The sequence below is a fragment of the Chiloscyllium plagiosum genome, unplaced genomic scaffold (genome assembly GCF_037043375.1).
Source record: "Chiloscyllium plagiosum isolate Xiang-an unplaced genomic scaffold, Cpla_swu_hap1 HiC_scaffold_12, whole genome shotgun sequence".
In the NCBI taxonomy this organism is placed as follows: Eukaryota; Metazoa; Chordata; class Chondrichthyes; order Orectolobiformes; family Hemiscylliidae; genus Chiloscyllium; species Chiloscyllium plagiosum.
This window is the reverse complement of record NW_028270150.1, coordinates 107402887-107430783: the sequence shown is the minus strand read 5'-3', so window position 1 is coordinate 107430783 and position 27897 is coordinate 107402887. Positions and strand designations below refer to the sequence as shown.

At 42.5% G+C, this 27897-nt stretch overlaps 1 protein-coding gene across 8 annotated transcripts in view; it reads right to left on the bottom strand.

The window, feature by feature from the left end:
* The window catches only part of akap11 (A-kinase anchoring protein 11), a 104054-nt gene that overhangs the window by 9977 nt on the left and 66180 nt on the right, over positions 1-27897 (bottom strand). For 7 of the 8 annotated variants that reach the window (XM_043694429.2, XM_087993172.1, XM_087993170.1 and 4 more), the window contains 4 exons: positions 27466-27621; positions 23017-23100; positions 12768-12814; positions 3202-3362 (listed from right to left, as the gene is read on the bottom strand). In XM_043694429.2, coding sequence (XP_043550364.1) covers positions 3202-3362; positions 12768-12814; positions 23017-23100; positions 27466-27621 — 448 coding nt within the window. The remainder of the gene's footprint in view (positions 1-3201; positions 3363-12767; positions 12815-23016; positions 23101-27465; positions 27622-27897) is intronic. The other variant, XM_043694439.2, reaches the window with a different exon arrangement.

Here is a 27897-nt window from a genome sequence, read left to right as displayed (position 1 = left end):
ATTGCCAACGGTACTGCAATTTCCTCTCTTGCTTCCCACATAATCCTAGGATATATCCCGTCAGGCCCGGGGGACTTGTCTATCCTCAAGTTGTTCAAAATGTCCAACACATCTTCCTTCCTAACAGGTATCTCTTCTAGCTTACCAGTCCATTTCACACACTCCTCTTCTACAATACGGTCCCTCTCGTTCGTAAATACTGAAGAGAAGTACTTGTTCAAGACATCTCCTATCTCTTCCGACTCAATACACAGTCTCCCACTACTGTCCTTGATCGGACCTACCCTCGTTCTCGTCATTCTCAGGTTTCTCACATACGCATAAAATGCCTTGGGGTTATCCTTGATCCTATCCGCCAACGATTTTTCATGCCCTCTCTTAGCTCTCCTAAACCTTTCTTCAGGTCCCTTCTGGCTATCCTGTATCCCTCCACTGCTCTGTCTGAATCCTGTTTCCTCAACCTTATGTAAGCCTCCTTCTTCCTCTTTACCAGACATTCAACCTCTCTCGTCAACCAAGGCTCCCTCACACGACCATTTCTTTCCTGCTTGATAGGTACATACATATCATGGACACGTCGTATCTGCTCTTTGAAAAAGTTCCACATTTCCACCACATCCTTCCCTGACAGCGTATGCTCCCAACGTATGCTCCTCAAATCCTGCCTTACAGCATCGTAATTTCCCTTCCCCCAATTATAAAATCTACCTTGTTGTGCGCACCTATCTCTCTCCATAACCAAGGTGAAAGTCACAGAATTGTGGTCACCATCACCAAAATGTTCACCCACTAACAAGCCCACCACTTGTCCCGGTTCATTACCGAGTACCAAATCCAATATGGCCTCCCCTCTGGTTGGACAATCTACATACTGCGTTAGAAAAGCTTCCTGGACACACTGCACAAACACCGCCCCATCCAATCTACTTGATCTAAAGAGCTTCCAATCAATATTTGGGAAGTTGAAGTCGCCCATGACTACGACCCTGTGGCTTCTGCACCTTTCAAAGATCTGTTTCCCAATCTGTTTCTCCACATCTCTGCTGCTATTGGGGGGCCTATAGTAAACACCCAACAAGGTGACTGCACCTTTCCTATTTCTGACTTCAGCCCATACTACCTCCAGAGGCAGATCCCCCTCAAACTTCCTTTCTGCAGCCGTTATACCATTTCTAATTAGCAATGCCACCCCCCCTCCTTTTTTCCCACCCTCCCTAATCTTACTGAAACATCTGTAACCAGGAACCTCCAACAGCCATTCCTGTCCCACATCTATCCACGTTTCCGTGATGGCCACAACATCGTAGTCCCAGGTACCGATCCACGCCTTAAGTTCACCCACCTTATTTCTGATACTCCTTGCGTTGAAGTATACGCACTTGAGCCCATCTCTGTGTCCGCAAGTAGTCCCTGTCAGTGCTACCTTCTCCACAGCCTCCCTACAGTCTTGGGCATCCTGACAAACAGCTAACCTACTTGCTGGACTACAAGTCCGGATCCCATCCCCCTGCCAAATTAGTTTAAACCCCCCTGAAGAGTGCTAGCAAACCTACCCCCCAGGATATTGGTGCCTTCTTCTTACATTGTGAAAATTAATAAAAATACTCCTGCAACAAGTCTGCCACTCTGTGCCCTGCTTCCATTTTTTACAAGAAAACCACTTTTTCCATTACAATTCTCTTAATTTATCATATTTTTTCTGTTAGTTAAGAAGAAGCAGGCCTTTTAGTTCTGGAAACATTGGAAGGAAATGGAGAAAGGTTTGGAGTGATTGGCAAAGTGATCTCTTCGTAAGCACATTAAAATATTACTGTGAAATGAGCAGTGATCACCATCACAACTAAAAGGACAACCTCTTCTCACAGGCAGCATTTGGATCTCTGAATCAGAGATTGAGGGCTCACAACTTACTTCAGAAAAAGGACTACATTATCGAGGCTAACAACTTAACGCAGTGTTGAGGGAGTGTGTTATGAAGGTGTAAAGGGTACTGTACCTTTAAGAGAGTTAAAAGCTCGCAAAACTACCTGACACAGCACCAAGTGTTCTGAACAAGGTAACAATGTAACATTTGGTCAAACAGCTGGAGTCACTGGGTTGCCTGGCGACAAAAACAAATTCAAATTCTGCCAATCAGTTTAAATTATGCCCCAAATACCAAACTCCAATCAAGTTTGAATTTAGCATTTTTACAATATTAACACCAATGAAATGATCCAATGTTTCAGGGTATAAAACTGAAAAAAAAATTGAATAGTTGGAGAACTGCCAACAGATGTAGGCTGTTAGTCAGAACTCTGAGAGGTACCCGTCGAGAGAAGGAGTTTGCACAGAGAAAAACATCAACACCAACTTAGACAGCAACTCTACAGAGGAAGGTACAAAGAGAAGATTCAACAGCTGGCTGATTTTGAAATTTGAATTTTTCTATAAATCTTGATCGGGGTTTTTTTTAAAATCAGACTAGTATTGTAGAGGGGAAGATAAAAGATAAGCTAGGAGGAGGAGTGGTAAGTAGTTGTTAATTATTCTCTGTTAGACTTAACAAAAGATGTTAATTTTTACTTTAAATAGTGAACGTTTGGGATAGTTCTTGGCCTTTCAAATTTTCACAGATTACTGCATGGGGTAAGTAGTGTTACTGCTTTAAATTAGCGGGGGAGGCGGGGGGTCTTTACCCAGTGTCATAACAAGTACTACACTGCTAAAGGTGCAGCTTTTGAATGAGATGTTGATCCAAGTTTCTTTCTATTCTCCTAAGTGTAAATAAAGGATTACATAGTACTATTTGAAGAAAGAACATTCCCACAAACAATGATGCAATATTGACCACAAAACATGTTGTCAAGAATGTAATTTGAGGGATAAATATTGGCCAGAACATCGGGGGGAACACCCCCATTTCTTCAAAATAGTGTTATGGTTTTTTTACATCCATACCACTCAGTCAAAAAGGGGCCTTGGCTTAATGTCACATTTGAAAGATATCACATCTGTGACAATGAAGTACTCCCTCAGTTCTGCCCAGCAACACCACTCTCAGGTTTTGGGCTCAAGCCCCAGAGTGAGATCTGAATCTGGAATACAGGATTCAGAACAAGAATACAACCAACTGAGCCGCAGTTGGCACAGAGCTGTAATGCAGACAATTAAATCAACATCTAACTGCAAAAAGCAAGCAACTTTTGCACCCATACTCACATGCAACAGTTCATTTTCATAACATTCCTTGAAATACACCAAAGACACTGGAGACTGTGAGGCTGCTATCCATTGCAACACTGCTCTCATCTGAGGGTCATGACTGCAGGGCTCAAGGTCAATATTTAAAATCGATAATATTTCTTTCACCTGCATCATACCTATAAATGAAAAATTAACAAATAAGTAACAGATTGAACATGACTGCTGAAAGACTAACATTATTTTAGCAAAACAAAAATATCTTTTCCAAATTTAAAAAAAATACAGACAGTCACACTGGCTCTACACAGTAGGACACTTCAGGTCTGTAAATACATTATCCAAGATTTGCTGATTTTATTTCAAATTTTATTCAGAGCAGCAGTGTTAGCTGACAACATCCTGACCACAAACTCTTCTGTCAGAAAGCCCGTTAGACAATGGGGGGGTACAGAAGCAAACTCATTGTACCAGTTGGTGAGCAGTTGTACTGTTCCCCCAGCTGACACTTATTTCACTGAAGTACATAGAGTTGTATAGATTGGAAACAATCCAGTCGGTCCAACTTGTCCACACACTCAATTAACCGAGTCCCATTTGTCAGCATTTGGTCCATATCCCATCAAAATCTTCCTGTTCATGAACACATCCAAATGCCTTTAAATGCAATTGTACCAGCCTCCACCACTTCCTATGGGAGCTCATTCCATACACACATTATCGTCGACGTGAGTAAGTTACCCCTTCGGTCCCTTTTAAATCTTTCCACTCTCACCTTAAACCAATGCCCTCTACAGTCACAGAGTCTTACAGCAGAGACAGGCCCTTTGGTCGATGTTGGCCAAAATGTCCATCCATGCAAACCCCATTTCCCTGCACTTGGCCCATATCTCTCCAATCCATTCCTGTCCGTGTATTTGTCCAAATGCCTTTTAAATGTTGTTAATGTGCCCGCCTCAACCACTTCTGCTGGCAGCTCATTCCATATGCGTGCCACCTTCTGTGTAAAAAAGTTGCCCCTCAGGTTCTCTTTTTATTCATTCCCCGCTACCCTTAAACTGATGCCCTCTAGCCCTCAATACCCCAACCCTGGGAAAAACACTGAGTGCATTCACCCTACCCATGCCTCTCATGATCTTACACAGCTCAATAAGACTCTCCACCGCCCCCCCCCAAACTGAACACAATACTCCAAATGCAGCCTCACCAACGTCCTGTATAACTGCAACATAACTTTCCAACTTCTATGCTCGGCGCCCTGATTGATGAAGGCCAGTGTGCCAAAAGCCTTCTTTACTTCCCAGTCTATCTGTGCCTCCACTTTCAGATAACTGTGAATCTGAACTCCAAGATCCCTCTGTTCCATTACACTCCTTATGGCCCTACCATTCACCATGAAACACCATGACTTTCCAAAGTGCAAGACCTCACATTTATTGACACTAAACTGCATTTTCCATTTCTTGGCCCACTTCCCCAGCTGCTCAAAGTCTTGCTGCAATTTTTGGACTCCCCTACTTGGGAAAGAAGACCTAGGCTATTCACCCTATCCATACCCCTCATGTTTTTATAAGCCTCTATAAGGTCATCCCTCAATTCCAATGCTCCAAAGAAAATAGCCCTTGACTAGTCAGCCTCTCCCTATACCTCAAACCATCCAACCCCAGCAACATTCTTGTAAATATTTTCTGAACCCTTTTAAATTTGACAACATCTTTCCTGTAGCAGGGAAACCAGAATTGAATGCAGTATTCTAAAAGTGGCCTCACCAGCCCAACATGATGGGTGAACAATGGCATATACCTAACTACAGAACCAATCAGCCATTTGGGTCCCCAGACAACTATGTAATTCAATAAGTCCATGACTTTTCTGACTGTGGATTCTAATCCATTTTCTTGTCTCTCTCTCTCTCTCTCTCTCTCACACACACACACAAAGTCCTTCAGTCTCTTGTTAATTAAAAAATTAACACTCAACAAAACAATTCTTCCTCATCACCATCTTAAATAGGAAACTCGTTATTCCTAAATCCTAGTTGTAGATTGCCCCATGCATCATCCACCCTGTGAAATCCCCTCAGATTCTGCCTGATTGCATTGTTATTTTCTAAACGTCGTGCTATTTACTCCACAAAAATGGATCCTCACATTTTCTGGTTTCTGTGTCTCTCCTTTTGTAATATAGTGGTTACATTTGTGGTTTTGCAATGTACTGAAGCTGGTCAGAGTCAAGAGAAGTATGGAATATTATAAAGAATGCATCCACTATCTTTGTAGCCACTTTTGTTAACATCCTTGGAGACAGGTCACTGTCAGTTTTTCATCCCATTGGTTGCACCAGTGCTTTTCTTCAACCATTTGCTTAAAGTTCTACCCTTTTGCCTCATTTTTTTTCCTTGATTCATTATGGACTCTCTACTGTGAACACAGATAAATTTACTGGAATTTAAGAGGAGGCAACAAGCAGGATAAAGGGGATTTTCAGAAGGTGCTTGATAAAAGATAGGATGTAGTATATTAACATGGATATAGGATTGGCCAACTAATAGAAGACAGAGTGGGATAGAGGGAGTACTTTCAGGATGGTAATCTATAATGAGTGTGTGCCACAGGGATCAGTGCTAGAGCTACAATTATTTATAATATATTGCAATGACTTGGAGGCGGAAATGAATACATGATGGGCGGCACGGTGGCACAGTGGTTAGCACTGCTGCCTCACAGCGCCGGAGACCCGGGTTCAATTCCCGCCTCAGGCGACTGACTGTGTGGAGTTTGCACATTCTCCCCGTGTCTGCGTGGGTTTCCTCCGGGTGCTCCGGTTTCCTCCCACAATCCAAAGATGTGCAGGCCAGGTGAATTGGCCATGCTAAATTGCCTGTAGTGTTAGGGGTAAATGTAGGGGTATGGGTGGGTTGCGCTTCGGCGGGTCAGTGTGGACTTGTTGGGCCGAAGGGCCTGTTTCCACACTGTAATGTAATCTAATCTAATCTAATCTAATCACCATGTTTGCAGATGATACAAAAATAGATGAAACCTATTAACCTGTGGACAAGTTCTATAAGTCGGCAAAAACTTGGAATATAATGTGGGGAAATGCGAGATAATGCACTTTGGCAGGAACATCAAACATTACAGTGCAGTACAGGCCCTTCAGCCCTTGATGTTGCGCCAACCTGTGGAACCAATCTGAAGTCCTACACTACCTACACTACACTCATTATAGATTACCTACACTATTCCATTTTCATCCATATGTTTAGCCAATTACCATTTAAATGCCTTTAAAGTTGATGAGTCAACTACTGTTGCAGGCAGTGCGTTCCACACCCCTACTACTGAGTAAAGAAACTGCCTCTGACACCTGTCTTATTTCTATCACCCCTCAATTTAAAGCTATGTCCCCCATGCTAGCCATCACCATCTGAGGAAAGAGGCTCACACTGTCCACCCTATCTAACCCTCTGATTATATTATATGTCTCAATTAAATCACCTCTCAAACTTCTCTCTCAAGAAAACAGCCTTAAGTCCATTAGCCTTTCCTCATAAGACTTTCCCTCCTTACCAGGCAACATCCTGATAAATCTCCTCTGAATCCTTTCCAAAGCTTCCACATCCTTCCTATAATGTGGTGACCATAAATGTATGCAATACTCCAAGTGTGGCTGCACCAGAGTTTTGTACAGCTGCAGCATGACCTTGTGGCTCTGAAACTCAATCCCTCTACCAGTAAAACCTACACACCGTATGCCTTCTTAAAAACCCTATCAACTTGGGTGGCAACTTTCAGGGATCTATATACATGGACACAGAGTACTCTCTGCTTGTCTATACTACCAAGAATCTTACCATTAGCCCACTACTCTGTATTCCTGTTTCTCCTTCCAAAGTGAATCACCTCACACTTTTCTGCATTAAAGTCCATTTGCCACTACTCAGCCCAGCTCTGCAGCTTATCTATTTCCCTCCGTAACCTGCAACATCCTTTAGCACTATCCAAAACTCCGACTTTCATGTCATCCGCAAATTTACTAAGCCATCCTTCTACGCCCTCATCTAGGTCATTTATAAAAATCACAAACAGCAGTGGACTCAAAACAGGTCCTTGTAGTACACCACTAGTAACTGAGCTCCAGGATGAACATTTCCCATCAATCACCATCCTCTGTATTCTTCCAGTGAGCCAATTTCTGATCCAAACCATTAAATCACCCTCAATCCCATGCCTCTGTGCAATAGCCTACTATGGAAAACCTTATCAAATGCCTTACTGCAACCAAATACACCATGTCAGCCGCTTTACCCTCATCCACTTGTTTGATCATCTTTTCAATAAGGTTCGTGATAGTCAACACAAAACCGTGTTGACTATCCTTAATCAAATATTTCTTCTCTAAATGATTATACATCCTATCTCTTATAACCTTTTCCAACACTCTCCCACAACCGAAAGCAGGCGAAATTATTAGGGTCTATACTGCCTGTAACAGTAGTAGAGTCATCAACTTTAAGGGCATTTAAATGGTCATTGGTCTATAATTATTAGGGTTGTCTCTACTCCCCTTCTTTGAGGAGAAAGTGGGGTCTGCAGATGCTGGAGATCAGAGCTGAAAATGTGTTGCTGGAAAAGCGCAGCAGGTCAGGCAGCATCCAGGGAACAGGAGAATCGACGTTTCGGGCATAAGCCCTTCTTCAGGAAGAAGGGCTTATGCCCGAAACGTCGATTCTCCTGTTCCCTGGATGCTGCCTGACCTGCTGCGTTTTTCCAGCAACACATTTTCAGCTCTACTCCCCTTCTTGAAGGGAACGACATTTGCTATCCTCCAGTCTTCTGGCACTATTGCTGTAGACAATGATGGCATAAAGATCAAAGCCAAAGGCTGTGCAATCTCCTCCCTGGCTTCCCAGAGAGTCCTAGGGTAAATCCCAATTTAGCTATTTTCACACTTTCCAGAATTGCTAACATCTCCTTCTTGTGAATGTCAGTCCCGTCTACTCTAGTAGCCTGCATCTCAGGATTCTCCTCAGCAACATTGTCTTTTTCCAGTGTGAAGAGGAAAAGAGAAGCAGAACGTTATTTAAATGGAGAAAGACGATAGTGTGTTACGGAACTGAGGTATTTGGGATTCCTTGTCCAAGAACCACAAAAAAAAAGCTAGCATCCAAGTTCATTGGGCAATAGGGAAGTGAATGGGATACTGGCCTTTTTTTGAAAGGGAATGGAGTATAAAAGTAGGGAGATATTTCTAAAATTAGACCATAACTGAAATACTGGGAAGTGTTTTGAGTCTGTTTTCTCAAGGAAGATGTCATTGGAGGAGTCCAGTGAAGGTGTACTCAGCTGATACTAGGTATGGAGGGATTGTCTTATGCGGAGAGATTGAGTAGGTTGGGCCTATAATCATTGGAATATGGAAGAATGAGACAATATTATTGCAATGTACAAGATTCTTAGGGGACTTGACAGGGTAAGTGCAGTAAGGAGAGTCTTGGGTCAGAGAACATAATCTCAGAATGAGTCACACAATTAAGACAGAATTGAGGAAGAATTTCTTCTCAGCTGAATTCTTTACTGCAGAGGGCTGTCAAGGCTGGGTATGTTCAAGCTGAGGTGGACAGGTTTTTAAATAATTTAGGGTAAATGATTACGGGAAAAAGGCAGGAAGGTGGAAGGTGGATTCAAGATTATTAAGTCAGTCAGACTCAAAAGGTTTGAACAGCTGACTACTGCTCCTGTGTCTTATGGATAGAAAATACTTGTACAGTGCCTTTTCAATTTCCTTAGTTCTTATTAACTCCCAAGGCTCATTTTAAAGTGTCGATTGCTCACTTTAGCTACTCTTTTCCTTTCTTTATACTTGTAGGAGCTATTACTGTTGCTGTTTACATTTGTTGCTAGTTCCCTCATATTCTAATTTCTCACTGTTTTCTTTTTAAGTCATCCTTGGCTGGGTTTTAAAACTTTCCCAATCTTAGCTTAGTGTTAAGCTGTGCCTTTTCATTCAATTAAATGTCATCTTTATTTCCCTTAATTAGACATGATCGTGCATCCTTCTCAATGATTCTTTTTCCTTATTGAGATTTGTGAAACACCTTTTAAAATTTTTAAAACTGCTTTTCTAATATGTTAACTTAAGCTATTTACCCAGTCCACTTTAGCCAAGCCCTTGCCATTACCTTGATTTAAAATTTGAGGAACTAGTCACAGACCTAAATTTCTCACTCTCAAACTGTACATGAAATTCCATAATATCATAATCAGACTTGTTGATAGGATTCTTTATAATGAGGAAATTATTTAATCCTGCCTCATTTCACATTTCAAGGTCTAAAATAGCTGGTATCATGATAATTTGTTTGACCATTCTGAAATCTGTCTCAAGTACACTTCAAAATTCATCCTCCAGGCCACATTGCCAATTTGATTTTTCCATTTGATAAAGGTTTAAAACATCCCTGATTATTGTCTTTCATGCAAGCTGCATCATTTCTTGATACATACACTGTCTTACCAAGTACTACTAGAGGTCCTATAAAATATTCTCACGAGGGATCTTTTTCTTCGTGTAGAAGGATTCTACACCCTGATTTTCTGAACTATGACTATTCCTCATTATTACATTAATCTTTATGATATATCAAATACCTTTAAATTCACTCACCCTAGACCTGGTCACCTTGCAACCACACTGCTTAATACCAATGAATACATCGCCAATACTGGTCCAAATGTGGTTACGACAATGTCACAAATTCCTTTCTTACTCAGTAGTACATGAATCAAAAGCCATTTCTCCCACATCAATCTGTGAGCCATGCTTTCAACAATTTAAATCTTATTTACCCAAACCAATATGTCCGTAGGTCAGATAGACATCCAAAGATTTGTACTTCTAAGGTTCTGATTTATAATTTTGTCTCTGGCTATTAAAACATCCTCAACAAACCTTTCTTTGACCCAGCTATGTCACCAGCGCCAACATGTACCACTTGAGATGGCTGGAGATCCTTTGGTATTAGGGCTCTATGCTGACCTTACCAACAGCAAGTGAATACACTGCTTTAACAGGCTGTTCAGAAACCCAGTAAATCTCATCGGAATTAGTGTTACACTCTTACAAGAGGCAACACTGGGAAGGGTTTTCTATAAAGACATCTCAAAGTTTAGATTTCTCAGTTACCGAAATGTTTACCAATTCCCACAGTGGCTGAGGTCACCATGAAGATCCCACCTTCTTGACCAAAGGCACACACCTACTGAGAGAAGAGATTCCCCCTTATCTCCATCCGTGATGGGAGATCACTTATTTTTGAGCGCTCTCTCTCTCTCAGAGATCGCATCTGTACCACAAGTGGAAACATTTTTCACGTGTCCTGTGCCTCATGTTTCAATAATGATCAACTCCCATTCTTCTAAACTCTAATACGCTGTTCAGGCCCAGCCTGTCCAACCAACCAATCCCCTAATACCAAGTCACAGTCGAGTGAACCTTCTATGAAGTGATCCTATGAACTGCAGTTAAACTCTTACTTAAAAACAGGAGACCAAAGCATTACCCATCATGACAGATATGCTCTCAAAAACACTCCATGAAACTGAATCAAACCATCCCTTCTTTTACATTCCATTCCCCTTGCAATAAACATTCATATTCCATTTGTCTTCCTATATCAACATAGTAACAGTTTGTGTAAAACTGGAGTAAATGGAAATTGGGGAAAACTCTTCATTGGTTGAAGTCAAACTTGGCACACAGGAAGATGGTTATGGTTGTTGGAGATTAGTCATCTCAGCTCAAGGACAATGCTGCACGGGTTCCTGAGGATAATGTCATAGGCCAAACCATCTTGATCTGAGGGGTTGCGAATGGTGCTGAACATTGCACCATTAATCAACATCCCCATATCTGACCCTGTGAGACAGTGGGGGGGTTATTTATGAAGCAACTGAAGATATTTGGGCTTAGGAGATTACCCTGATGAATTCATGCAGAGTCCTGGAGATGACATGACTGACGTTCAACAACCACAGCCACCATTAAATGGCCTTAAAGTTGGTGAATCTACTACTGTTGCAGTCAGGGTGTTCCACGCCCCTAATACTCTGAGTAAAGAAACTACCGCTGACATCTGTCCTATATCTATCACCCCTCAATTTAAAACTATGTCCCCTCATGCTAGCCAACACCATCCTAGGAAAAATGTGCCCAATATGACTCCAACCAGCAAAGTGTTTGCTCCCTGATGCCCACTGATTTGAGTTTTGTTAGGGATCCTTGATGCCACACTCGGTTGAATGCAGTCTTGATGTCAAGGGCTGCGATTCTCATCTCACCTCTGGAACTCAGCTCTTTTGTCCATGTTTGAACCAAGGCTGTGATGAGGTCAGGAACTGGGTGGTCCTGGCGGAACCCAAACTGGGCATCACTGAGCTAGTGCTGCTTGATTGCACTGTTGATGACACCTCCCATAACTTTACTGATGGTCGATAGCAGACTGATGGGTTGGTAATTGGCTTGTTTGGATTTGGCCTGCTTTTTATGTATAGAACATATCTGGGCAATTTTCCACATTGTCAGGTAGATGCCAGCATTGTAAACGTACTGGAACAGCTTGGCTAGGGGAGTGGCAAGTTCTAGAGCACAAGTCTTCAGTATTATTGCTGGAATGTTGTCAGAGCGTGTAGCCTTTGCAATATCCAGCGACTCCAACTATTTCTTGACATCACATGGACTGAATTGAATTGGCTGAAGACTAAGGTTAGTTGGGTTGAACCGCTGTTTTTGTGTTAAATATTCTATGTCAACCATATTAAGCAAAGGGTGCCACTTCACAGTGACTATGAAGGCCACAATCTCAAAAACCTGTCAGATGAGACTCTCCTCAAATTGACCAACAATAATTAACAAAGCTAGGAAGAGTTAAACACCATACTGTTGTCTGAAAATGGAAAGTAAAGTGTAACCAAACGTGCAACTGAATAGGTCCCCATGAAGTGCAATGCTGAATGCCAAGCAGAAGAACATTACCACTGGAAAAGACAGTCTCAACTGACAACGAACTCTGGAGTCAAATGTCTTTGAGGAGATACCATGTATAATTTTGCGAAATGGTGACCCACCTGGTTGAACGGCATTCTGCAATGTACACTTTTTCAGAAAGGAAAGGTCAGACGAATCAATTCTAATATCTGGAAATTATACTTTTTAAAAATAAAATCATATTTTGTTAATCATGTCAATCAACATTACTGCTGAATTTGGCTCTGGTTTACAGAAAACACCTTCAGAAAGAAAGTTATTTGCACAACTGCAGAGAAAGCACTTAACAAAGAAAAATTGGGGAGTTCTTTCAAAGACCTACAATTGTGCAAGATGGACACATTGATTTGCTTTTACTGAGATATATAATGAGAATTAGTTTCCACCAAAGAGCTGCTAACTCTCGCTATTTAATTTGGGTCTTTGATCTTGCCGGTTAGGTGCTTCAAGGATTGCATACAAGTTGGTCTTTTGTTAGGATTTTCAGGACAATGCCTGGCAATAACACTTCAGGACAAAAATGGAACTTCATACTATACCTTCAGAATCTTCTTGCACCTCTTCTTCTCTGTCTTCACTATTATCACTACAATAGCAGGAGAGAATTGACTATTTAGTGTTCACTCCAACTCAGTGATTACATTGAAATATTGCAATTAAAATTAAATAGGAAGTAAAACTATTATAAAAATCAAAGGCAGTGAAAATGCTGATCGTAGACATGCATTTCCATCCAGCAAGCCATTAATACTTCTCACGCTATTCCATATTTAACAGTATCCAATGTTTGCAGGCTCATAGCACTTGCTGTGACCCATATTTGGTAAGCCACATGCCAAGAATAAAGTGTTGACATAGCCACTTGCCACCGTGTGAATGCTTGCTTTTTACCTCTTCCAACTTCTACAGGTTCACTTCTCATGACTTAACCTGGGGTGGGCACGGTGGCTCAGTGGTTAGCATTGCTGCCTCACAGCGCCAGGGACCTGGGTTTGATTCTCGCTCGGGTGTCTGTGTGGAGTTTGCACATTCTCCCAGTGTCTGTGTGGGTTTCCTCCGGGTGCTCTGGTTTCCTCCCACAATCCAAAGATGTGCAGGTCAGGTGAATTGGCCATGCTAAACTGCCCATAGTTTTAGGTGCATTAGTTAGGGGTAAATATAGGGTAGGGGAATGGGTCTGCGTGGGTTACTCTTCGGAGGGTTGGTGTGGACTTGTCGGGCCGAAGGGCCTGTTTCCACACTGTAGGGAATCTAAACTTGCTAGAACTCTAAATGGATTTGCCTTGAAATATGCATTGTAAAAATTCAAATGTCACCATCTGACCAAGGACCCACAGACTTTCTTTTCGGTCATGATAGTCATGTGAACAGAATCTGTCTTTTACCATGAACTCTTCATCGGCACGAGATATTCCCAAAGAAAGTGCTCAAACCACAGCCTCAAATCTCAACGTTATTTGTCTACGCTGGTAAAACCAAACATCGTACTGACTTTGGTCCACGGCTGCAGTACCAATAATAGTGAAGCTTGCAGTGTCCCCCGATGTTACAGAAAAAATGAGATAGGAATTTCTGGCATCCACAGTTAAATGCAAATTCCAAAGGTATCTGTTAGACATTACCCATTTCTTTTGGGGACACGGTCTTTTGAAAACTAACTGAATACAGTGTCTACATCAGTGTCAGCATTACTTTGAAAAAAAGGTTCTCTTAAAGATGGGTGATGTTGTGCATATAAGCTACACACTCTTAATTATTGCCCTCATGTTGCACCACTGATATTCCCCTCAACATCACTCAGCACTGAAATGATTTCAATGATACACGTCCACTTGTCAACTACTTTCCCAATAAAAATGGCAGCAAAAATTAAACTCTCTGCATTCAGGAACCAGTGAGCTTGTACGTGTGGTAATCATTGCTAATCACCCTCTAACACACAAAAATGAATTTCACGAAGAGAACATTAGATTTGGTATTCAAAATGCTGGCTCTTTTATCTCACTCCCTTAACTCAAACAGCATTCTAGATAATGTTTATTCTGGAAAAGACCCATCAAGTTTGTACTGACAATAACTATCACTGAAGGCACGCACTAATCCCAATTTCCTGCACTTGTCCCATATTCTTGAATGTTCTGATATATCAAGTGCTCATCCAAATATTTTTTAAAAGGCTATAAAGGTTTCCAGCGTCTACAACCTTCTCAGGCAGTATATTCCAGATTCCAATCACCCTCTGAGTGAAAAAGTCTTTTCCCAAATCCCCTCTGAATCGCCCGCCCCTTACCCTAATACTTTGCCCCCGCGTGACTGATCTCTCAACAAAGGGAAACAGCTGCTTCCTACTCAGCTCTGGCACCTTCCCTTGCTACTGCAAGAGGTGTAAAACCTGCATCCACACCTCCAACTAAGGACCCAAAGGCAAACATTTTCCTGCACATCTAAACACCTCCTGGTCTCCTGTACATTGGGGAAACAGGACACCAATTTGCAGAACACTTCAGAGAACATCTCTGAACACACGCACCAAACAACCCCACTGCCCAGTGGCCAACCACTTCAACGTCCCCCCCTCCCACTCTGCCAAGGACATACAAGTCCTGGGCCACCTCCACTGCCAAATCCGTGCCACCCACCACCTGGAGGAAGAATGTCTCATCTTCTGTCTTGGAACCCTCCAACCACACAGGATTAACATTGGTTTCACTAGTTTCCTTATCTTCCCTTCCTCCACCTTATCCTAGATCAAACTCTCCAACTTGGCACCGCCCTGTTGAACTGTCCTATCTGTCCAACGTCCTTCCCACCTATTTGCTCCACCCTCCGCTCTAACCTATCACCACCACCACCCATCTACCTTCCCCCCGGCCCCACCCGGCCTCCTATTTGTCTCTCAGCTTCCTTCCCCCCCACCACCCCACATTTGTGATCAAGAACGTATGCCCGAAATGTCGACTCTCCTGCTTCTCTGATGCTAGGCAAAAGTGAGGACTGCAGATGCTGGAAACCAGAGTTTAGATCAGAGTGGTGCTGGAAAAGCACAGCAGGTCAGGCAGCATCTGAGGAGCAGGAAGATCTACGTTTCGGGCAAAAGCCCTTCATCAGGAATAGACTTGCTTTCTGACCTACTGTGCTTTTCCAATGCCACACTTTTTCACTCTGATCTCCAGCATCTGCAGTCCTCACTTCCTCCTAACTCATACCCCTCAATCATGTCCCCCCTCACACTTCTCTGCTCTAAAGAAAACAACCCAAGCTTAGCTAGTCTCTCCTTAAGGTGCAACTGCTGCAATCCAGGCAATGTGCTGGTGAATCTCCTCTGTACACCCTCTCCACATCCTTCCTGTATTGATGATCAGAACTGCACACAGTACTCAAGCTGTGGCCTATCCAATGCTCTGTGTAACCTCAACAGTATTGTCTTGCTCTTAAGTCCTATGCCAGTACAAATGAAAGAATGCGTCCCATATGCCTTTTTAACTATCCTATTCACGTGCTCTGCAGACAAGGAATTATAACCTCAAGATCCCTCTGTTTCTCTGAGTTACCCAGAATCCTGTGACTTATTTAATACTCCCTTATCTTGCACTTTGGAAGAAACATCACCTCATACTTATCAGGGGTAAATAACACCTGCCACTGCTCAGCCCATCTGATCAACCCATTTATATCTTCCTGTAACCTACAACCATCTTCTTCACAATTAATCTCCTGACCAATCTTGGTGTCATCTGCAAACTGGCTTAACATTTCCCCCACATTTTCATCTGCAACATTTATGTATATTAACAAACAAAAAAGGGTCCCAGTATGGATCCTTGTGATACACAGCTGGACACTAACCTCCAGTCATTTGAACAACTTTCTACCACTACTGCGTGTGCCTTATTACTAAGCCAATTTCTGACTCAAGTTTCCCTCAATTCCATGTGCTTTAACCTTCTCAGTCAGTCTCTCATTTGGTATGTTGTCAAAAGCTTTGCTAAAATCCATATGAACTGTATCCATTGAACTTCCTTAATGACGGTGAGGTACCTGAGGACTGTAGGGTGGCTAATGCTGTGCCTTTATTTAAGAAAGACTGTAAGGGGATTTCTTGATCTTTATTCCATTTTGTAGACATTAAATAAATCCAATTTATATTTTCTGACTTGTATTTCTTAGTTAGAACTCCACAAGGCTCAGTGAAGATTCTTCAACCTGATTAGTTGAGTCGTCACTGTTCCTTGTCCAACACACAACTAACACAGATTAGTTATACAGGGTGCTACACCACAAAGATGTCAAATTAGAGTAAATCTATTCTGAAAAGCGCACAAAACTGAGGGCAGTGTCAATGATGTAAAAAGATGAGTGCTGGCCCTTTATTGCTAAGGGTAGATTCGTAACTGACTGTGACCATTTAGCTAATTATTTGTGCTTCTGTGTTTGTATAATCTAGATTCTTATCAGACAGCCAGCAGAGGACTTTTAAACTTTATGACTAGGCAGGCAGATTCAACACACAAACAACAACACTGAAACCCAGGGGAGAAACACCATGTGACTCCCAAATTGAGAATTTAGGAAAAAATTAGTGTGGGGAAACTGCTGAGTGAAGAATTGAGGTGGAAAATAATACGAGTTAGATACAATAATCCAGTCATGGTAGATTGTACATAATTATCATCTTTGAATGTTTAGTCTGAAGGCATTGCAAAATTCCCTTAGATTTGCCGCAAATATGTTGGACAGATGTTTTGCTAATTGCCAATGACTTAACGGAAGTATGGAAATACTTTGCACACAAGTTAAATTCCCACAGAACTGGGAGTCACAGAACACAGAACATGGAACAGTACAGCACAGGAATAGGCCATTCAGCCCACCATGTCTGAGGCGACCATGATACTATTCTAAACTAATTCCATCTGTCTGCAATGGTCCACATCCGTCTATGCTCTGCTTGGTCACGTACCTGTCTAAATGCTTCTTAAATGTTCTATCACATCTCTCTACTATCTCCCCTGGTAGAATGTTCCAGGCACATAAAACCCTCTCTGTTAAAAAAAAACTTGCTACCTCTTACCTTAAACCTGTGCCCTCTAGTATTTCACATTTCCACTCCGGGAAGGAGACTTCAACCTATTCATGCCTCTCAATTTCATATACTTCTATCAAGTCGTCCCTCAGTTTCTGATGCACTGGGGAAAACAATCCAAGTTTGTCCAACTTCCCCTTTTGGCTCATCACTCCAATCAGACACAGTGGCTCAGTTTATAGCACTGCTGCCTCACAGCACCTAGGCCCTGGGTTCAATTCCAGCCCCAGGTGACCGTCAGTGTGGAGTCTGCACATTCTCCCAGTGTCTGCGTGGGTTTCTTCTGGGTGCTCTGGTTTCCTCCCACAGTCTGAAGATGTGTATGACTGGGTGGATTGGCTATACGAAATTGCCCAGAGTCCAGGGATGTGTTGATTGGGTGGTTTAGCCATGGGAAATGCAGGGTTAAAAGGATAGGGTAGGGGATATCAATGTTCCTAGGGGTCTGGCCAATTATAGTATAATTTCTTCTTGCATTTGACCTCCTGAAGTGCATCACATCACACTTTTTAAAAAAAGAATCGCTCACAGGTTATGGGTGCCCCTGGCTCAGCCAACATTCATTGCCCTTCAAGAGTTAACCACATTGCTGTGGGTGGGGAGTGACTTGTAGGCCAGACCAGGTAAGGATGGCAGCTTCCTTCCCCAAAGGACATTAGTGAACCAGATAGGCTTTTCCTGACAAGTGACAATGATTTCATGGTCATTGTTAGACTTTCAATTTCAGATATTCATTGAATTCAAATTCCATCATCATCTGCCACGGTAGGATGTGTGCTCAGGTCCCCAGAACATTACCTGGGTCTCTGGATGAATATTCCAGCAATAATACCACAAGGCCATTGTCTCCTCTAATTCTCCAGATTAAACTCCATTTGCCATTTCTTCGTCCAAATTCACAATGGACCTATACCCTGCTGTATCCTTTGATATTGTTTCTCACAACCACAATTCCAATCAGACTACTGACATTTTGATCCACATCATTTACATATTGTACAAACAGCACTGATGGTTGTGGAACACCACTGGTCACAGACCGCCAGTCCGAAAAAACCCCTCCACAACTAACTCACAATGGATTCCATGCAATTTGATCTTCTGGACCAGTTTCCATAAAAAATCTTGTTGAATGCTTTAGTATAATCTATGTCGACAGCATCCAGTGCCTTACACTCAACAATTATCTTTGTCACTTGCTCAAAAAACTCAATCAAGTTTGTGAGGCAAGATGTTCCTATATAAAGTCATGCTGGGTATTCCTAATAAGTCCATTCTTCTCCAAATGCAAGTAAGTCCTTTCCCTAAGAACCTTATCCAATAATTTCCCTATCACAGATGTAAGGCTCACCAGCCAATAATTTCCTGGAATATCCCTGTTGCCCTTCATGAACAAAGGAACAACAATGGCTATGCTCTAGTTTTCTGGAACTTCATCTGTACAATCTCTTCCTGTGCCTCCTTGTATCCTGAGATAGATCCCATCAGGCCCTGGGGTCTGATCTACATTAAACTTTTTTCAGGATACCCAACACTACCTCCTCCTTAATATTGACATGCCTTAGAATATCAACAAACACCACTCTAAACTTACCATCATTCATGTCTTTCTCCTTGGTGACTAACTGATGCAAAGTGCTCACTAGGATCTCATCCACGTCTGGCTGCGCACATGAATTCTCTTCTTTGTCCCTGAACAGACCTAGCCTTTCCTTAGTTACTCTCTTGCTTTAGCGATGATGCTGCCCCTTGAACGAGGTTATTTTGCCCTTGGATTTTGTCAAGAGGGGTCTTAAAGGCAGAGGTTCTGATATATCTGGAAATATCAACTTTTAATTTTTTTAAAAAGGCACTTGTACAATGAAAAGGGAGTGGCCAGTTCTCCCAGTTCTGGGTTTTATTTTCTAGTTTTGGGTTAGTTTTAGCTGGGGCCCGAAGAAACAGTTCCATGCTGATCCTCTCTATCTCTGCAATCTCTCTCCTGTAAGATCCTGTGCCTGAATTTATGTTTCTCTCAAGGGGTGTGTTTTGGGATGTTGCAGGAAATCAGAACAGCTCTTTGTTAAGTTGTGCATTCGTGTCGGTTGGGTTTTCAAATAGTTACTTTATTCTAAATTCAGTTTTCTTTTGTTTGTGAGTGAATAAATTCTGTTTTGTTTAAAACACAGTGGTTTGACCAGCTGCATTGCTCCTGGAATATTCACCTTACATCTGCTTAAAACACTAGAACGGTTAGGGTCTTGGCTACCTTCTTAAAATGTTTTTTTTGGGGCGGGGGCTGGGGTCTGACCTGGCCAATAACACTCTGAATATGTATCAATGCCTTGGAATTCTCCTAATCCCACTTATGAAGGACATTTCATGGTCCCTTCTAGCCTTCCTAATTTCTTTAAGTTCTTTTCTCCTTCTGCTATACTCAAGGGCCTTATTGTTTTCAGATATTGAATGCTGGAGATCACAGCAGGTCAGACAGCATCCAAGGAGAGAGAGCAAGCTAACGTTTCCAGTCCGGATGACTAGATCAGAGCTTCACTTCAGTATAGATTCCAGCATCTGCAGTAATTTGTTCCGACCTTGTTTGATTCCTGTTTCCTTTTCCTGCTTCTTTTTTCAAAACTAATTTCACAGCATCAATCATCATTTGGGGTTCCCAAATCTTGCCATCCTTATTTTTCATTCTCACAGGAGCATGCTGGTCCTGAACACTGGTCAACGAGTTTTTAAAAAGACTAACACGTCAGATGTGGATTTCAAACAGCCCATTTTTTCCAGTTCATGTCCAATACTGTTGTAATTAGCCTTCCCTAAATTTAGCACTTTCACCTGAGGACCAGTCTTATCCCTTTCCATAACGATCTTAAAACGTATGGAATTATGATGACTGGTCCCAAAATGTGCCCCCACCAAAACTTAACCACTTGGCCATGCTCATTCCCCAACACAAGGTCCAATGCGATCTCTTCTCTTGTTGGAGTATTTACACTGTTTCAAGAATCCCTCCTGGATAGATCTCCTTAATTTGGCCTGAGTCCCTGGCACTAAGGGAGATCAATCAATATTGGAAAAAATACGATCACTCACCATCACAACCCTGAGTTTTACAACATGGAAAGAAGCCTTTTGGTCCATTGTGCTGGCATCAAACACCAAGATACTCTGGCCCTATTTTTCAGCATTTGGCCCTCAGTCTTGCATGCTCCGGTGCTTCAATTGGTCGTCTAAATACTTATTAAATGCTGTGACGGTTCCCACCACTTCCACCCTTTCAGCTAGTAAGTTCCAGATCCTCGTCACTGTCTGGGTGAGGAGCTTCTTTCTTAAATCCCCTCTGAACCTCCTGCCCTTTACTTTAAACCTCTACTCATTGATTCCTCTAAGGAGAAACATTTGCTCTTCAATTTTACACACCTCGATCAAATTATGTCAGTCTTCTCTGCTCCAAACCAAAAACCTCCAAATCTAGATTCTCTTTGCAGCTGAAACCCTCCAGCCCAGGCACCATCCTGGTGAATTTCCTCTGCAGCCTCTCGAGCACTGTCACATCCTTGCTAAAGTTTAGCAACCAGAACTGTGCACCACTTAGGCCAACCAAACTTTATATACAGCTCCATCAAAACAACCCTGCTCTTGTATTCATTGCCTCAACTAATAAAGGCAAGTGTCCTGTGTGTTTTTTTTGCTATCCAGCTGTTCTGTTGCCTTCAAGGACCTATGCACATACATAACAACATCCTTTTCATCCTTTGCACTTCCTAAGCTCCTATCATTCATCGTGTACTCCCTTGCCTCGTTAGACCATGTTAGTCGTGCAACACCCTACATTTTTCATGACTAAATTTCATTTCCCACTGTTCACTGCATCTGATCAGCCCCATCTGTATTATGTAGTCTAAGGCATTGTGAGAGGGCACAGGCATGGTGGGCTGATAGGTCTCTTTTTTTTCTATGCTGCACTGTTTTATATTGTTCTCCTTATTTACTGCACTGCCAATTTTCACATCATCTAAAAACTTACTGATCGAACCACCTACAGTCATGACTAGATCATTAGTGTACACTACAAACTGTACTTGACCCAGCATTGAACTCTGCAATATGCCACTTGCGAAAGTGAAGACGATAGATACTGGAGAACAGAGTCAAAAGTGTGGTGTTGGAAAAGCACAGCAGGTCAGGCAGCATCCGAGGAGAAGGAAAATCAAAGCTTCGGGCAAAAGGCCTTCATCAGGAATGAGGCTGGGAGTCTCGGGCAGTGGAGAGATAAATGGGAGGGGGAGTGGGGGGAACATAGCTGAGAATATGGTAGGTGGGAAGGAAGATGGGCAGGTAGGACAGTCCTGAGGCAGAAAATGAAGCATTCTTCCTCCAGGAATCGAGTGGCTAGGGAGTGGTGATGGAGGAGGCCAGGACCTGCATGTCTTCGGCGGAGTGGGAGGGGGAGTTAATGTGTTTGGCCATGGGGCGGTGGGGTTGGTTGGTGCATGTATCCCTCTGAAGCATTTGAGAGTAGGTGTCCTGTCTCCCAGTGTAGAGGAGACAGCATCGGCAGCAACGAATACAGTAAGTGACGTGTGGAAGTGCAGGTGAAACTTTAATGGATGTGGAAGGTTCCTTTGGGGCCTTGGATGGAGGTAAGGTGGGGGGGAGGGGGGTGGAGGTGTGGGCGCAGGCTTTGCGAGTCCTGCAGTTGCAGGGGAAGGTGCCGGGAGGGGAGGGTGCATTGTTGGGGGGGGGGGGGGCATGGACCTGACGAGATAGTCATAGAGGGAATGGTCTTTACGGAAAGTGGAAAGGGGTGGGGAGGGAAGGGGTGGGGTCCACTTGTAGGTTGGCAATATGTCACTTGCCACAGGTCCTTGCCAAAAGCCTTAGTGAAGTACATGGACTACCCTCATCCACACATCTAGCCACCACCTCAAAAAATTCAATCAATCTGTCAGGTATGAGCAACCCTGATAACCATCCTTCATGAATCCTCATCATTTCAGGTGGACTGGAAATCTTCCCCCTCAGCAGTTTAATGTGAGGAATGACAAAGGAACATGGAAATCCCATGACATTATCATTCTTGTTCAGTATAGCAAAAATGGGATATTTAAAGGGGAATTTTCTCTGGGTCATATCAAGGAATTAAATAATGAATGTCATGGTGTTAGATGTGGGATTATAACCTAGTTTTCAACTTCTTGCCTGGATTCCCAGCCAGCAAGGCTTCTTGCTGAGCATGCAATTTTTTTTTCAAATTAACCTGTTCAGACATTTTATGACACACCTCCAAGAAGGTGGGCCTTGAACCTGGATCTTCTAGACCAGAGGAAGGGACACTGTCACTGCATCACAAAAACTCCTTTGCCGAGTGACAGTTCTTACTGAAGAAACCGAATTTAACGTAGTCATATTCTATGCCTGGTTCAGGTGATACTGTGTTAATTAAATGCAGAGCCGTTAAACATGAAATATCATGAGAAGCAAGCGAGACCCAGATTGCACAAAACACCACATTGAGAAAGAAAGCAATGATTTCTTTGAAGGCAATTTGCATGAAAAAAGTCTTAAGTGATATTGCACTTCAAATTTAATTGCAGACCTGTCTAAAGGTCTTTCATTACACACACATGCTACTTAACAGCTTCAGTTCCAAAGGCATGCAGTCAATAAAACTTCCTAGATCAAACCAATTTTCATGAAACCTAGACTGGACCAACCTGTCTGATGGTGGAAAGGATATATTCTCCTCATATATATCTCCTTCTAACCCCAGACTGCTCCAGCTACTGCTGTTGCCATTACTGCCAGAAAGGAAAACAAAGGCAGTGGACATTGAGTGACTGACCATAGTTTCTCATTACCTTTCCGAGCAACATTGCTTGGTCAAACCAGACATAAAGAGCAATTTTAAAAACACAGGGATGGTGCATTTCCATTGTCTGGTCCTGTACCCACATGAAATTCAGCAGCTTCTTTCACATCATACATACAAAAACAGATACTTGGGATACTTTTTAACAACAGGTGGGTAGTGTTGGCTATTTTCATCATTAAAGGGAAAAATTAGCCAACTCTCACTACCAACAATTATCTCCAGTCAGTGTTAATTTAATGGGGGATAAAACTGGGTATAACACCTAGTCCTGATGCACTATTTGCTGAATTGCCTGAATCAATCAAGTGCCATGCTGTGAAATTTGGTCAGTCTTGTGCTATCATCTATATATTTGTTTATTAATGTTAACCTTTCTCCTCTGCTAGCCTATGTTTGTGCCAGCTCTGGAGTTTCAAAATTAGCCTAAGCAAATGGAACGAGACTAACATGTTTAATTTGGCTAAAACCAGTAACCACGAAGTAATGGTTACCATTTACGTAAGAAAAATTATTACTTTTATTCGCTAGGAGCTGTGAAGATATTTAGAGAAAACAAATTCTCCATTATATTTCTAACATGCACGGGATGGAACAATGAAGAAAGCAAGATTCATACATGAACATCAATCAAATAACGAATGCCTCAGGTTTTCGGTACAATATTAAAAAAGATACTGCATTGCTTCACCGTGTGGGTGGCACGGTGGCACAGTGGTTAGCACTGCTGCCTCACAGCGCCAGAGACCGGGGTTCAATTCCCGCCTCAGGCGACTGACTGTGTGGAGTTTGCACATTCTCCCCGTGTCTGCGTGGGTTTCCTCCGGTTTCCTCCTACAGTCCAAAAAATGTGCAGGTTAGGTGAATTGGCCATGCTAAATTGCCTGTAGTGTTAGGTGCAGGGGTAAATGTAGGGGAATGGGTCTGGGTGGATGCGCTTCGGCGGGTCAGTGTGGATTTGTTGGGCTGAAGGGCCTGTTTCCACACTGTAAGTAATCTAATCTAGATTAGATTACTTACAGTGTGGAAACAGGCCCTTCGGCCCAACAAGTCCACACCGACCCGCCGAAGCATAACCCACCCATTCCCCTACATTTACCCCTTTACCTAACACTACGGGCAATTTAGCACAGCCAATTCACCTGACCTGCGCATTTTTGGACTGTGGGAGGAAACCGGAGCACCCGGAGGAAACCCACGCAGACACGGGGAGAATGTGCAAACTCCACACAGTCAGTTGCCTGAGTCGGGAATTGAACCCGGGTGTCTGGCGCTGTGAGGCAGCAGTGCTAACCACTGTGCCACCGTGCCGCCCACGTTGGCATTATTTGACGAATATATCATGACGGAGAAATCTTGGCGAGATGCAACGTGACCTGGATGTCATGGTGGAACAGTCACTTAAGGGTGGCATACAGGTGCACCAGGCAGTGAGGAAAGCTGATGGCATGGTCTCTTTCATAGTGAGAGGATTTGCGTATCGGCGTAAGGATGGCTTGCTGCAGTTTTACAGGGCCTTGGTGAGGCCACAACGCGAGTATTGTGTGCAATTTTGGTCTCCTAGTCTCAGGACAGACATCCTTGTTTTTGGAGGAGTCCAGCAAAGGTTCACCGGATTGATTCCGGGATGGCAGGACTGACATATGCAGAAAGACTGAGCTTGTACTCAGTGGAACTGAGAAGAATGTGATGGGGTGGGGGGCAAGGGGGAAAAAGGATGGGGATCTCATTGAAACATTTAAAGTCTTAATGAGACTGGACAAGTTAGATGCAGGATGAATGTTGGGTAAAGTCACTTAATGGTAAGGTCCTAGGGAGTGTTGCTGAACAAAGAGACCTTGGAGTGCAAGTTCATAGCTCCTTGAAAGTGGAGTCGCAGGTAGATAGGAAGGTGAAGGTGGTGTTTGGTATGCATTCCGTTATTGGTCAGAGTATTGAATACTGGAGTTGGGACGTCATGATGCGGCTGTACAGGACATTGGTTAGGCCACTGTTGAAATAGTGTGTGAAATTCTGGTCTCCTTCCTATCGGAAAGATGTTGTGAAACTTGAAAGGGTTCAGAAAAGATTGACAAGGATGTTGCCAGGGTTGGAGGATTTGAGCTATAGGGAGAGGCTGAACAGGCTGGGGCTGTTTTCCCTGGAGTGTCGGAGGCTGAGGGGTGACCTTATAGAGGTTTACAAAATTATAAGGGGCATGGATAGGATAAATAGACAAAGTATTTTCCCTGGGGTCGGGGAGTCCAGAACTAGAGGGCATAGGTTTAGGGTGAGAGAGGAAAGATATAAAAGAGACCTAAGGGGCAACTTTTTCACGCAGAGGATGGGACGTGTATGGAATGAGCTGCCAGAGGAAGTGGTGGAGGCTGGTACAATTGCAACATTTAAAAGGCATTTGGATGGGTATATGAATAGGAAGGGTTTGGAGGGATATGGACCGGGTGCTGACAGGTGGGACTAGATTGGGTTGGGATATCTGGTCGGTATGAACGGGTTGGACCGAAGGGTCTGTTTCCATGCTGCACATCTCTATGACTCTATGACTCCAACTAGATGTCACAGTCTAAGAATAAGGAGTGAGCCATTCAGGAAGGGGAAGAATTCCTTCACTGAGACAGTTGTGAACCTGTGGAATTCTCTACCACAGAAAGCTGTTGGGGCCAGTTTGTTAGATATATTCTAGAGGGAGAGAAAACAGAAGTGAGAGTGGGATACGGAAATTGCGTGAGTAACCATGATCGTACTGAATGGCGGTGTATGCTCGAAGTGCTGAAATGGCCTACTCCTGCGTTTCTATTTTCTTTAATAACAATAATTGCGTACAGATGTTTCTCTGTATATTTAGGATTTGCCCATTAGTCTGAATGATCAATTTTAGTGCTTGTGTACTTTACTCTCTCAAAAATCAAACAACAAGCACCCACTCCCCTCAAGCCAAACGATACTTAGGGTTGATGTATACCTGCAAGTGTATGATACAGTAGTTTTGAGTAGCTTAAGTTAGGAGAAAGTGAGAAACATTTCAAACTGTGACTGTGGAAAAAGTGATTTGCCAGTGAAAATAAAAACAGAAAATGAAGTGTGAATTAACCAAGGGTTTATGCTGACATGGGGAACTGATAGGGTAGATAGAGATACTATTTCCCCTGCTGGAGCAGTCTACAACATGGAATCAGAACCTTGAAATTAGAGCTAGGCTATTCTGGGGTGATGCCAGGACACATCGTAAAACTAAGAATAACGGGCGACTGCAAGATTTCGCAAACAGCTGCTGAGATTAGATCGAATCAAACTGCTAAACCAAAGATTTAATATTTTTTAAAAATATTCAATAGCATTAGGTATTATGTAAATGAGGTGGGTAGACAGAGTTAAGATACAGATCAGTCTTAATCTAACTGAATGGCAAAACAGGCTCAAGGGGATCAATGACCTACTTCTGACATTTTTCACCATCTAAAAATAGGCAGAGAGCATGTAGTCTCACCAATAACTCATCTCTTTTCTCTCATATCTAACCACCTTGTCCCTAATGTGGTTGAATTGTGAAATGAAAACTAAACAAAACTTTTTAAAATAGCTAATCCACTTTCAGCAAGTGAAAACCAATTTCCATTTCGTGTTAACCTGATGGACTGGTTTATCTGCCCCAGCCTATATAATTGGAGCGAGTTCAAACAGGTACAAGAATGTGAAATCAGACAGCTCTGACCAATTTTTTAAAGTTCATTATCTTCAATGGAATTGAACAAAGGACGTTAAAAGCTCAGCATATACAGAACAAAACAGGCTTCAAAGTTAATCAAGATCTTTCAGCTTTCTAAAGCTTTGCTCATTTGTCAATTTTTTTTATTCCCATCAAGTCTCTTCCTATGTACTGGCTGCTGAACAGGCGATAAAATGGAAACCATATTAAGTTGATCAAGCATCTGCAAAAACATTTAATGAATTTGTTGAATCAATCTGAATGTACCTGATGGGACAAACTTTAAGCATAAAGAGGTAAATATTCTGCAAGGGAAGCTAAACAACCTTTCTCTATTTTTACCAGTCACCACTGTATCGGTTTGCATAAAACCAGAAGGACATAACCATTAAAGATACTTGCTAGTACTTTGGGTTTGGAATAAAGATAGCTGCTTCATAATTTGTTAACTTTAGCTGATTTCATGATGCACTGTTTCTTGGAGGCAAACTGCTAAAACTGTGCACACGTCAATATATCAGATCACTGTATATTATTTCAAAGGGGCTAACTATGTTTGAAACATGAATTGGCACAACTGAGATTTACCTGTCACTGAGGTGCAGGAAGCTGCTGGTTTCATCTGGATGCTCATCTTCAAAACTCAGATTGGACCAGCTGCCAGTACTGTCATCACCGACGCTGAGACTAAGCTGTTGACTGGTGGTGGAATCACTTGATCGCATTCCATCCTTGAGACTGGCACTAGATGCAAAGTACAAAAGACTTAATTACTTTATTTTCAAAAAATGCGATATATAAACTATTACACTGCTGAAATAATCAACTCGCCATTTTTCAACCATGTGAATGTTTTATTGTTGCATATGCAGATCTTGAATATTCAGGTTTTATGAAAGGCAAAATGAAAGACCTGCAGCTGCATGCAATAATGTCTAATATTCTTGCTACAGTTTCTTTCATTCAGTGAGCATCATATTATATTCAAGACAGCGCAAACACTAACCAGCCATTGAATTA